This window comes from Hypanus sabinus, chromosome 16 (assembly GCF_030144855.1).
Source record: "Hypanus sabinus isolate sHypSab1 chromosome 16, sHypSab1.hap1, whole genome shotgun sequence".
Classification (NCBI taxonomy): domain Eukaryota; kingdom Metazoa; phylum Chordata; class Chondrichthyes; order Myliobatiformes; family Dasyatidae; genus Hypanus; species Hypanus sabinus.
Genome location: NC_082721.1, coordinates 85,016,661 through 85,029,386, shown reverse-complemented (window position 1 = coordinate 85,029,386; position 12,726 = coordinate 85,016,661). Strand labels below are relative to the sequence as shown.

Genomic DNA, 12,726 nt, shown 5'->3' with positions numbered 1-12,726 from the left:
GATTGAAGCATCACTGGCAGGGTCTGCACTCCATTCCCAACCCTAACAGCCCTTCACAAAATGGTGGTGAGAAGACTTTTTAAGTCTAGAGTTGTCAGTCTAGTGAAGCTGGTCTGCCAGTGCCATCTGGGTTGAGACGATGAAGGAACAATGATACATTTTCAAGTCAGAACAATGTGCTCTCTGAGAGAAATCTGGAGGAACTGGTATCAATAGAAACCAGCTGCCCTTCATCCTTCTTGACAGTAGAGATATCACGCTTTGGAGCTGCTGTCAGATTAACTTTAGCGAGTAAGTACAGTTCGTTCTGTGAATGGTACACGCTGGTGGACTGGTCCTGGAGCAAGTGCATGGTTAGGGTGGTAGCCTGGCAGCCTGCTTTATCCTGGATGATGTCACGTTCCCTAACAGTGGAGATGCACTCAGCCAGGGAGGTGGAAAACATTCTGCCACACTCCTGACCTCTGTCGTGTGGACAGTCAAAAAGCATCTGCAAGAGAGTCACACGTCATAGGATAGCCGTTCTCTGATCTGCTCAACAGTATCTGTGCACTCCGCAAATAATCATCGTCCTTGTTTAATGTTTTCTACACAGTTAATAATCTTGTGTCCCACTATATCTATTTACTTACTGGCATACAGTGTTGTGTAGGCCATTCAGGGCCTTCGAGCATCACCTCCAGCAACATCGACTTAATTCCAGTTAATCATGGGACAATTTACAATGACCAATTAACCTACCAACCGGTACGTCTTCGCACTATGGGAGGAAACAGGTTACCTGGGGGAAGTCACATGGTCATGAGAGAACGTACAAACTCCTTACAGGCAGTTGTGGGAATCGAACCTGGTTCACTAGTATGGCAGAACATCGTGCTAACCACTACACTATCGTGCCATTCCAAACCACTATAAAACCACATTACTGATGTTTCTAGACTTTGTTTAAAGCTCTGGCATCTGACACAGAGATCTCTCTGCCTTGATGCTTACCAGACCCAAAGGAGATGTATTCTGTTCCAGATATTCCCACCTAAAGCTCCCCTGTTCCCTTCCTTCTACAACACACAAGTTTATGCACCAAACTTTGATTTGTCTGCCACTTCTCAGCTTTAGTGTTGCCTTGCGGCCATTCAATAAAACCCTTCACAAAGTGGTGGTGAGGAGCCCTCTTAAATCACTCAATAGCAAGTTGTCTGGCCATAATGGAACAAGAACTAGCAGGCCCTTCAGCCCTCTCTCTGGATTCTCCGACCCCACCTTCTGTGTCAACTATTTCACAGAACATAAAACAGCACAGCACAGGCACAGCCTCTTTGCCCATGATGTGCTGAACAAATTAAACTAGTTAACCTGGTTACACTAATCCTTTCTGCTTGCACAAGGTCCACATTCCTCTCATCTCTCTCTGCATTCTTGCTTTTAAACTAATTTCTGGAACAATGGCTCTCCAAGCACTTAAACCAGATTGAAATCAGGATTGGATAAAAATGGAAATAAACAACAAAAAATAAGCTATAAATTATTGATTTATTAATTTGAATTTTTATAATTCTCATTCAGTTTGTTATATTTCTGCCCTTCCCTTCTTCCTTCCTCTTGTCTGCTTGACTGATCGCCGGCAGTGATCCTGCATCTGCCGTCTCCTCCCAAGACAGGGAAAGGCCATGGACAGACCGCCCCACTCCCCAGCTTCCATCTCGCCAAAGGCACTCAACCTTTCAGGTAGTCATGTGGTTATAGCTGCTCATTATTATTTGAGAATAGAGCTCAGTCTATGGCCAATGAGCTGGTAAGTGTTTATTCCATAGAGGCACTTAAAAAATTAATTTCAAGACAATTCACTATCATAATTTCACAGCTTGGTTCTCCAACTTGGTTCTTTTCAAACTTCTTATGTAAATGTACATAAACCAATGCCAATAAAGAAAAGCAATTTACTGGTCAAATTTGCTGTAATTGCAAAAATGAGATCACAGACCTCTGCCTCATGCAAGTGCTCATATGATACATAGAACACAGAATATAGAACAGTACAGCACAGTACAGGCCCTTCGGCCCACAATGTTGTGCCGACCCTCAAACCCTGCCTCCATATAACCCCCTACCTTAAATTCCTCCATATACCTGTCTAGTAGTCTCTTAAACTTCACTAGTGTATCTGCCTCCACCACTGACTCAGGCAGTGCATTCACCAACCACTCTCTGAGTGAAAAACCTTCCTCTAATATCCCCCTTGAACTTCCCTCCCCTTACCTTAAAGCCATGTCCTCTTGTACTGAGCAATGGTGCCCTGGGGAAGAGGCGCTGGCTGTCCACTCTGTCTATTCCTCTTGATGTCTTGTACACCTCTTTCATGTCTCCTCTCATTCTCCTTCTCTTCAAAGAGTAAAGCCCTAGCTCCCTTAATCTCTGATCATAATCCATACTCTCTAAACCAGGCAGCACCCTGGTAAATCTCCTCTGTACCCTTTCCAATGCTTCCACATCCTTCCTATAGTGAGGTGACCAGAACTGCACACAGTACTCCAAATGTGGCCTAACTAGAGTTTTATAGAGCTGCATCATTACATCGCGTCTCTTAAACTCTATCCCTCGACTTATGAAAGCTAACACCCCATAAGCTTTCTTAACTACCCTTTTCTACCTGTGAGGCAACTTTCAGGGATCTGTGGACATGTACCTCCAGATCCCTCTGCTCCTCCACACTACCAAGTATCTTGTCATTTACTTTGTACTCTGCCTTGGAGTTTGTCCTTCCAAAGTGTACCACCTCACACTTCTCCGGGTTGAACTCCATCTGCCACTTCTCAGCCCACTTCGGCATCCTATCAATGTCTCTTTGCAATCTTTGACAATCCTCTACACTATCTACAACACCACCAACCTCTGTGTCATCTGCAAACTTGCCAACCCACCCTTCTAACCCCACATCCAGGTTGTTAATAAAAATCACAAAAAGTAGAGGTCCCAGAACAGATCCTTGTGGGACACCACTAATCACAACCCTCCAATCTGAATGTACTCCCTTCACCACGACCCTCTGCCTTCTGCAGGCAAGCCAATTCTGAATCCACCTGGCCAAACTTCCCTGGATTCCATGCCTTCTGACTTTCTGAATAAACCTACCGTGTGGAACCTTGTCAAATGCCTTACTAAAATCCATGTAGATCACATCCACTACACTACCCTCATCTATATGCCTGGTCACCTCCTCAAAGAACTCTATCAGGCTTGTTAGGCACGATCTGTCCTTCACAAAACCATGCTGACTGTCCCTGCTCAGACCATGATTCTCTAAATGCCCATAGATCCTATCTCTAAGAATCTTTTCCAACAGCTTTCCCATCACAGACGTAAGGCTCACTGTTCTATAATTACCCGGACTATCCCTACTACCTTATCCCTATTATACGACCAGACCAATCTGAACCTGGAAAATCAATGAGATGGATGGAACACACAAAGCAAACTATTGTCTACCTTGGATTTCTGAATCTTAAAGGCACATCCTGTTATTTGCTGGGTTAAACTATTACAACACATACAAGCCTTGAAGGTCCTTCCATCGTCCCTCTCTTACTCAATCACTGTCAGAACACTGGGGTCCAGCCCTGCCCAGTTTATTGGCCCCAAGAAGATAAGCCTAAACCACTTGTTAAATTTTACAATGACAGTTGACCAAAACCACAGAAATATCAAGTTGAGAGAAGCGATTTAGGGCTGAGCCAGGCGCTCCCATTCATCCAATCTAACACGCTGAACGTGCAAGTTACTCCATACATAGTTACTCTTTAGGGAAAAAAACTTTTCTTTTACAAAGATCCATTCTAAATGCACTTTTTATTCATTTATTTAATCATTAATTCTCTAAAATTAGTGACACGACCGAGCAAAATGTAAAGATCCAGCAGTAATATTTTATCAATTGGAATCACATTAGCAACTTTCTCCCTGGGGTCTTGAGCTTACACTACTGAAGAGATTTCCTTATAATTAAGAACGTTCATTGCAAACCTCCTAAGTTTCAATTAAAGTACAATCATTAGAGCACTCTATGTCAGGTATAGTACCAAGGCTCACCACTGCCATACTGCATTTGAAATGCTCTGACTGCACCTTTCAGCATTTGTATTCCAGTACATATTTAAAACCAAGTAAGAACTACCAGCGTAACATTGGTTACAAATAAAAGCAAGGCTCTATCTTGTTACTCCATGTCCTGACCTAGAATCACTGGGAATTATCACAGAATCCCACATTCATCTTCAGCCAGCTGCTGGAGGTGATTAGATGGTAGAAAAGTGAGAGGTGCACAAGGTCCAAACTGTCAAATCATCAACGCAAAACAGAGGAAATTAGTGCGTGAAGGTAATGAAGGAAAATCGAAGCTGACCAGATGGAAGACTAGTAGAAATTTGAATAATTTATTTGACAACAGTACCTCATTGGTTAAAGTGGACCAGTCAAACAAAGCCCCAACCAATAGTCAAAACCTTGTTGCTGTTGATCTATTGTCTACATCACAGCATTGCATTCAGAAAAAAACATCAAAACCAGGTTCACTACTTAGCCATTTTCACAACTTTCAGTGTTTTCACAAGTGTATATATTTTTTTTCTTTTTTTCAGCCCCACTTCAACATGCAACTCTCAAAAGTGGGGGGGGCGGGGAGGAAGATTGCAAATAATTTTGTAAAAAAATCAGTTGCAAGATGCAAGTGTCCCTGGCAAGGTCAGTATTTATCACCTATCCCTAATTACCCTTGAGAAGATGGTGGTGAACTGCCACCTTGAATTACCATACCTCTTCTGGCGAAGGCTACTGCCACCAGAAGGCTTGGGACGTTGTACGTGGGCATGAGGTTGAGGTGGGATTTATTTGTGAGGGGGTTTTGAGACTTAGACCCAGCGATAGTGAAGGGGACATATTTCTAAAACAGGGACTGTTCATCTGATGTGCTCAATATTTATTGTTTATTTATTTCCATGACCGTTTCTTCTTTCTGCACTTTCACAGTTTGCTGTCTTCCGCACTCTGGTTGAACGCCCTAGTTGGGTAGTCTTTCATTGATCCCATTATAGTTAGCATCCTATAGATTTGTTGAGTATTGAATCTCAGGGTTGTATATGATAACAGATAGGTAGTTTGATAATAAAACTGACTTTGAGTTTTGAGTCAGGGCGGTGAAGGGGGACCGGCAGGATATGATATTCCCTTGCCCTTTCTCGGTGCTGGATTTTCTGGATTTGGGAGGGCTGTTGGAGTCACCTACGCAAGTAACTGCAGTGTACTTTGTAGATGGCACACGCTGCAGTCTAACAGGAATGGAGAGAGTGAATGTTTATGGACGTGGACTTGCTTCCAAACAAGCACCTACTGTATGCCAACAAGATTGGTTTGATATCCGGGCCAGCTTCTGAGTGAATTATTTGACAGCCCCACCCCATGCATTGCCTGGTATGTGACCTGAAGGTACAGACTGGCAAGGGCACAGACCCACGGGTGGAAGCTGTCCTTTCACATCTCACTTTGATCCCTGTTTAAATCCAGGCTCGCGGGAACTCACAGGCACAGGGCCTTCATGAATCGTATGACGATCTCTTTGTCTTAGCTCTGAGGAAAGGGATCCCACTTCAACTGCATGGCCTGCCAGAATGTCCCAAGCCTTCTGATGGCAGTGAACACAGCTGTGCAGGGAAAGAAGGCTACGTGGGTGCCAAGTGTAGCCCAGGCCTGACAGATTATACAGTGGGCTCCCTACAAAAAAACTGAGGGCAAATAGGAATGGAGACTGGCATCTTACAATACATTTACCAGGATAACAGGGTTGGAAGGCAGGCACTAATTGTCATTATCTCCTTCCAGGAGAGACCAATTATTGTACAATCAATGGGCTAACATCAGTGGACTTTATGAATGGAATATAAACATTAAATTCCCATAAACTAATATTGTTAGGAATTTCTATTGTGAGTGAATGTTGCTGATAAAATACAATTTGTCTCGAGGCATTGTTATTCTTGCTCTGACACCTCTGAGTTTGGCCCTGAACACTTATGAAAACTTAAAACGTGAAATGTTTGCTAAGTACAGTCCGCATGCATCCCCTCCTCTCTCTGCAGGCATAGAGATAGAAGCAGAGGCCACATACCATACCTCTCTGCGAGAGGCTGCCATTAAGGAAACCAGACACACCGCAAACACCATTCCTGGATAGCAAACCCTTCCGAGCAGGCACGGGAGATTGGGAAAATACTTACGTGAATGCAAAAGCCACCAGTGCCCCACTGACAACGATGAAGTCCAGAATGTTCCAGAGATCTCTGAAGTATGCACCCTGATGCAGGACCAAGCCAAGGTCAATCATCTTTAAAGAAACAGAGGAAATAATTAAATTCAGCTGATCTTCAAATTTTCTTCCTCACATTCTGTACCGGGTGCTGGCAGGTTGGCAGTGGCACTGCAAGCCCTGTAGCAACTGACACATTTTCCAAGATCCTGAGACATTTTCCAAGGCTTTTCCCACCGAGGTTGGTTGGGACTACACTACAACTGGAGGTCATGAGTTAAGGGTGAAAAGTGAAAAGGTTAAGGGGAACATGAGCGCCAAGTTTTACACTCAGAGGGTCATGATGGAACGAGCTGTCAGAACAAGTGGTGCATGCAAGCTTGAGTTCAATGTTTAAGGGGAGTTTGAATGGTAGGTACGTGGATGGGAGGGGTATGGAGGGCAATGGTCACGGTGCAGGCTGATGGGGGTAGGTAGTTTAAATGGCTCAGCATGGACTAGCTGGTCTGAAAGGCACGTTTCTGCACTGTACTTTCCTACGACTTTATTTCCTGTTGAAGGAAGTCACAGCTAAACCCAGTCTAGTTTAAATTCAGGCTTGACATAAACTTGTGTGTTGGAGATCAAACCCGGGACTTGCTGGGAGGAAGCACAACTGTATCAGGAATGAATTGGAGACAGAGATGGCTTCTGTGGTGGTCTTGAGTTTCAAAGGGAATTATGAGTATTCCTCTGGCAGATTCTTCTGCCACCTTCAAACCTGCAGTAACCCTTCCATCATAACAAACACCTGAATCAACGTAGTCAGGACCTCATCTTCTCCGTGACTTATTCCCTACTATGCAGTGTTGGCTTACCTTAATCACCATCTCAAAAGTAAAGACTCCTGTGAAGACATAGTCAAAGTATCTCAAAACCTGTGGAAGAAAGAATGAAAATGGTGAGCAAAACCCATCACTTAGTTGGTCATAATTAAAAATAATCATGATTAATTGCCTGCTTACTCTCACTGAAGAAACAGACAGATAGGGTTAATGCTGACTCTCACCAGTATTGCAGTGCTCGATGGTTGGCTGCTCTAGGCAGACCACACCGCTCGATTTTCAGGTCACACCACTCAAATGTTGAACACCAGATTCCCAAAAACAACCCAGTCTGTTAGAAGTGCACTACAGTCCAACATAAGACCATAAGGTACAGGAGCAGAATTGGCCCATTGCACCTGCTCCGCCATTTCATCATGGCTGATCCAATTTTCCTCTCAGCTCCTCATCTCCTCATATCCCTCCATGCCCTGACTAATCAAGAATCTACCAACATCTGCCTTTCATCATGGCTGATTTATTCTCCCTCTTAACCCCATTCTCCCATTTCCTCCCTGTAACCTATCAAGCTCTGCTTTATGTATATTCAATGGGCTGGTTTCCACAGCCATCTGTGCCAATGAATTCCACAGATTCACCACTCTCTGGCTAAGGAAATTCCTCTTCATATCTATTCTAAAAGGATGCCCCTCTATTCTGAGTCCGTGTCCTCTGGACTTAGGCTTTCCATCACAGGAAACATCCTCTCCACATCCACTCTATCAACATCTTTCAACATTCCATAGGTTTCAATGAGATCATCCCTTATTCTTCTGAATTCCAGTGAATACAGGCCCAGAGCCATCAAATGCTCTTCATATGACAAGTTATTCAATTCTGGAATCATTTTCATGAACCTCCTTTGAACCCATTCCAGTTTCAGCACATCCTTTCTAAGATAGGAGCCCGAACCTGCTCACAATATTCCAAGTGAGGCCTCACCAGTGCTTTATAAAGTTTCATCATTACATCCTTGCTTTTATATTCTAGTCCTCTTGAAATGAATGCTAACATTGCATTTCCCTTCATCATCACAGACTCAACCTGCAAATTAACCTTTAGAGAATCCTGCACAAGGACTCCCAAATCCCTTTGCACCTCAGTTTTTTTATATTTTCTCTCCATTTTGGAAAATAGTCAATCCTTTTGAAATGGAGGACCATACACTTCCCAACACTGCATCCCATCTGCCATTCTCCTAATCTGTCTAGGTCCTTCCACCTATCTTCATTTGTCTGCAAACTTTGCAACAAGGCCATCAACTCCATCATCATGGTGTTTGCCTCAGGAAGGCTAATTGAGAATCCCACCACAAAGAGAAGGCCATTCACTTTCCTCCCTTGTACCAGCTGGGATTAGATACTGGTCATGAGATGGTTTGTGTGATCCAGATGACCAGACTCAAGAACAACTTTTTTGGAGAAACAGAGTAAAGGGACAGAGGGGAATGGTTACCAAATTTGATGTTGATGCTGCCATTGCTGAGCTTGCCTGGAGGACTATGAAATGTTATTCCTGTAATTTGCACTTAGCCTTGACTTGACATTGGAGGAGTCTGTGGACTGACAGGTCTGTGTGGGAATGTTGATCCTAGGAATACACACTGGTTTATGAATTTAACCCTTGGTCAACTATTGCTGTCCTCTTTGGAAGGCCAATATAACCTGCCTGAAGTGTGATCACAGCACGCTAGGTGTGGTAACTTTGTACACTTGGCATATGGCTTTCAGTCAAGCCAGGGTTTCTGTGACCTATCAATACAGTGGTTTATTCCTTATTTTTAGCAAAGACGTCGGGTAGAAGCCTTGCAGAACACCACTGAATGGAACTCACAAGGAGCCACCAACATCTCGAGGCGGAACCAATACCAAAGGCCCCTGCCTCTGATCTTCCACGATGGTGTGATGCCCCTCACCAAACATGCGATGTAGAGAGGAGACACACAGATTTAAAAGAATGGAACACGTGAAGCATCATAGTCACTGAACACTTTGGGTTCATGAGGAGGTTATCAGCAGACCCGAGAGTCATGGTCAAATGTTTCTTTGACAGAGAATTTTAAAATGAAAGAATTTGAATGAAATGAAAGAATAGCTTCTGGTTTAAGATGGCACCAGTGAACCTCAGTGACTTCTGGCTGGTGGGAAACAAAGAAAACAACTAAACGCTTTGTTAATCACTTTGTTAATTTGGTAAACGATCATAGAAACATAGAAAATAGGTGCGGGAGTAGGCCATTCGGCCCTTCGAGCCTGCACTGCCATTCAGTATGATCATGGCTGATCATCCAACTCAGAACCCTGTACCTGCTTTCTCTCCATACCCCCGATCCCTTTAGCCACAAGGGCCATATCTAACTTCCTCTTAAATATAGCCAATGAACTGGCCTCAACTGTTTCCTGTGGCAGAGAATTCCACAGATTCACTACTCTCTGTGTGGAGAAGTTTTTCCTCATCTCAGTCCTAAAAGGCTTCTTCCCCTTTATTCTTAAACTGTGACCCCTCGTTCTGGACTTACGAACAATAGCCTGTAACTTCCCTTTGGACCCAGAGGATTTGATGCGACAGAACCGAGGAGCGGTGAGGCACCGGACCAGTTGCCAAGAGTGAGGAAGACCCGAGGTTCGATTGATTTAAGTGCTGGTCCGAATCAGAAGGGTCGGATACAGGCTAAGTTAGGGCGGCATGGTCCAGGCCTCACAGCGTACTGAAGCGACTGAACCTGAAGTTTGGGCAATGATTTAGGTGCTAGGCCAGGTTGAAAAGGTCAGGGTGTCAGGGCCCAAGGTGAGGGATGGACTGGTTCAGATCGCTGCTCTGCTCTGCGTGGAACTAAGGGTCTGTGGTCGAACTCTCTTTGAGGGCTTCAGTTCGGACAGTATTTGCTTGCATGTTTTATTTTTTTCCTCTGCAAGTTGGGTGTTTAGGGTCCTTTGTCAGCGGGTTCTTTTGGGTTTCTTTGTTTTGCGGCTGCCTGTCAGGAGACAAAACTCAAGGTTGTGTTGTATATACGTAATAAGTGCACTTTGAACTTTGAATTTAGCTTTTCACAGAACTCCACAACACAGCAGTTTTTGACTAATATTGGGAAGATAGCGTAGAACATGGAACAATACAGCACAGGGACAGACCCTTTGGCCCACACTGTCTGTGCCAAACATGATGCTAAATCAAACAAAATCTCTTCTGCCACCAAATGATCCATATCCCTATCTCCCTGCATATCCAAGAGCCTAAAAGCCTATCAAATGCCACCATTGCATCAGTTTCTGCCACTACCGCTAGAATGTTCCAGGGACTTACCTACTTCTGTCTACAAAACCTGCCTCCACATCTCCTTCAAACTTTTAACCTTAAATGCACACTTGACATTTCTCCTGGGGAAAAGATTGATTATCTACTCTATTTTTTTGTATAATCTTATAAATGTCTATCACATCTCCCCTCAGCCCTGACACTCTAGTGAGAACAACCGAAGTTTGTACAACCTCTCCTTATAGATCACATACTCCAACCCAGGCAGCATCCTGACGAAGCTCTGCTGTACTCTTTCCAAAGTCTTTATGTCGTGCCTGTAATGGGGCGACCAGAACTGCACACCTGCCATTAACTTCCTTCACCCACTCCTCTTACTTGTGTTACCTCTAATGTCAGAGTGAGCCTGGCGTGACAGAGTCACAGAAATCTTTCTTGGGGAAGCTGGAAACTCACATTGTTCCTGGTGGCGTTGGGCTGGACGGGATCTTCTGCGGCCAGCGTGATGCTGCTCATGGCGATGACCATCAGGATGCACATCTCAAAGTAGCGGAGGGTCACGATGTAATGACACGCTCTGCGCAGTCTGTCGAAAGGATTTCATAGCAAAGAGGTTTACTGCAGCAGTAAATTTAACCAGTTTGGAAGCCAGTCCAGCCACCTCCCTTTGAATAACATAGTTACATGATCAAGGAACAATGACACAAGAAGATATTGAACGACCGAGCTAAAGGAAGGACCCACTGCTCTCCCAGCGTCTATGTCAAGTAAACTCTTCTGGAGCTTCCAGCTGGGTGAAAATGATCAATTATAACCAACGCTTCGATGGCAAACTCTGTCATCTTCAAGGGTGATGCCTGGGCAAGTCTGATCTGGGAGTATTAACTGAGCTAACATCTGAGGATGTTTTTGATGGGTGTACACTCTGTGTGTTTCTCCAGGATCCAGTGTCAGCAGTCTGTCATGTCTCCACTACATTTCCTTGCATCTATTATTAATATTTTTAGTCTCCTTGACAAGATGCCTTTTATTACTTATTTGATCAACACTTGATAATAAACATGATACGACTTATCACGAGGTTGATGCAGGCTGATGGCACTGAGAGCCGGTGATACTGATAACATGACTAATGTCAACAAGCTGGTTAACTTCAGGCTGTTGCTGGGGAAGAAGGGTGGAGATGTTGGCAGGGAAACAGTGCTTGTGATAGGGTGAGTTGGAAGTGGGACAGTGTTGAGATTAGTTGCTTTCCAGACCTGTGTAAGCCCTAGTATTCAACAGTTATTGTGAAAGCAACTCACTTAGCTAACTATATTTGAAAGATACTGGAGAGATACACAGTGTTATGGTGTACTCTGGAGAGGTATACTGTATAACGAATATTAATTTCAACAGCAACCAGTTATCAGATCTGAATGAGCATTGTAAATTGAATTTAAAATGCAGCTCTGAATGATAGTCTCCCTGGAGCTGCAGATAGGGGTTGATTGCAGACCAGGAAAGTGTGTGTGTGTGGTGTGTGTGTGTGTGTGTGTGTGTGTGTGTGTGTGTGTGTGTGTGTGTGTGTGTGTGTGTGTGTGTGTGTGTGTGTGTGTGGTGTGTGTGTGTGTGAGAGTGTGTGTGAGTGTGTGTGTGGTGTGTGTGTGTGTGTGTGGTGTGTGTGTGTGTGTGTGTGTGTGAGTGTGTGTGTGAGTGAGTGTGTGTGTATGTGTGAGAATGTGTGTGTGTGTGTGTGTGTGTGTGTGTGTGTGTGTGTGTGTGTGTGTGTCTAGTGAGGGGGGGAGGGGGAGGGGGAGGGAGAGGGAGAGAGAGAGAGAGAGAGAGATACATACAATGCCGATTAAGATTCAATTTGAGTGTTTGAAGTCCAGGTGTGAAGAAGGAGGTTTGAAAGTTATACATAATTCAAAGAAAGCATTGCAGATACATTGTACTATAGAACTGTCCTGCTGTTACCTTCGACCTTTAGCATATAAAAATGTCATGCAATCCTGGGTCAGGTAAGCTTCTTCTTCAAAGAGTGTCTCAACTATGGTGCCTGTTGCTGAATGAAGGCTTCTACATCCACTAGCTTCAGTGTCTCTTCAGTGACTTTGTTTGCAGTCACAACACATGGATAGGGAATATTTAGAGGGATATGGGTAAAATCTGGGAAAGTAAGACTAGTTTAGATGTGAGTCTTAGTTGGCATGGTCCAGTTGGGCCAAAGGGCCTATTTCTGTGCTTTGCGACAGAAGGTATGCAAAGATGTGAAGAGGGGATGTCAGTAAGTGTTTGCTGAGCACCAGTGGTACTGTGGTTACACTTAGAAAG

The 12,726-nt window shown here is 44.1% G+C and overlaps 1 protein-coding gene across 1 annotated transcript in view; it reads right to left on the bottom strand.

Moving 5' to 3' along the window:
- Nucleotides 1-12,726, bottom strand: part of LOC132405928 (voltage-dependent P/Q-type calcium channel subunit alpha-1A-like) — a 393,641-nt gene that overhangs the window by 159,834 nt on the left and 221,081 nt on the right. The window contains exons 23-25 of the mRNA XM_059990909.1: nt 10,867-10,996; nt 7,150-7,209; nt 6,264-6,370 (exon numbers count right to left, since the gene is read on the bottom strand). Coding sequence (XP_059846892.1) covers nt 6,264-6,370; nt 7,150-7,209; nt 10,867-10,996 — 297 coding nt within the window. The remainder of the gene's footprint in view (nt 1-6,263; nt 6,371-7,149; nt 7,210-10,866; nt 10,997-12,726) is intronic.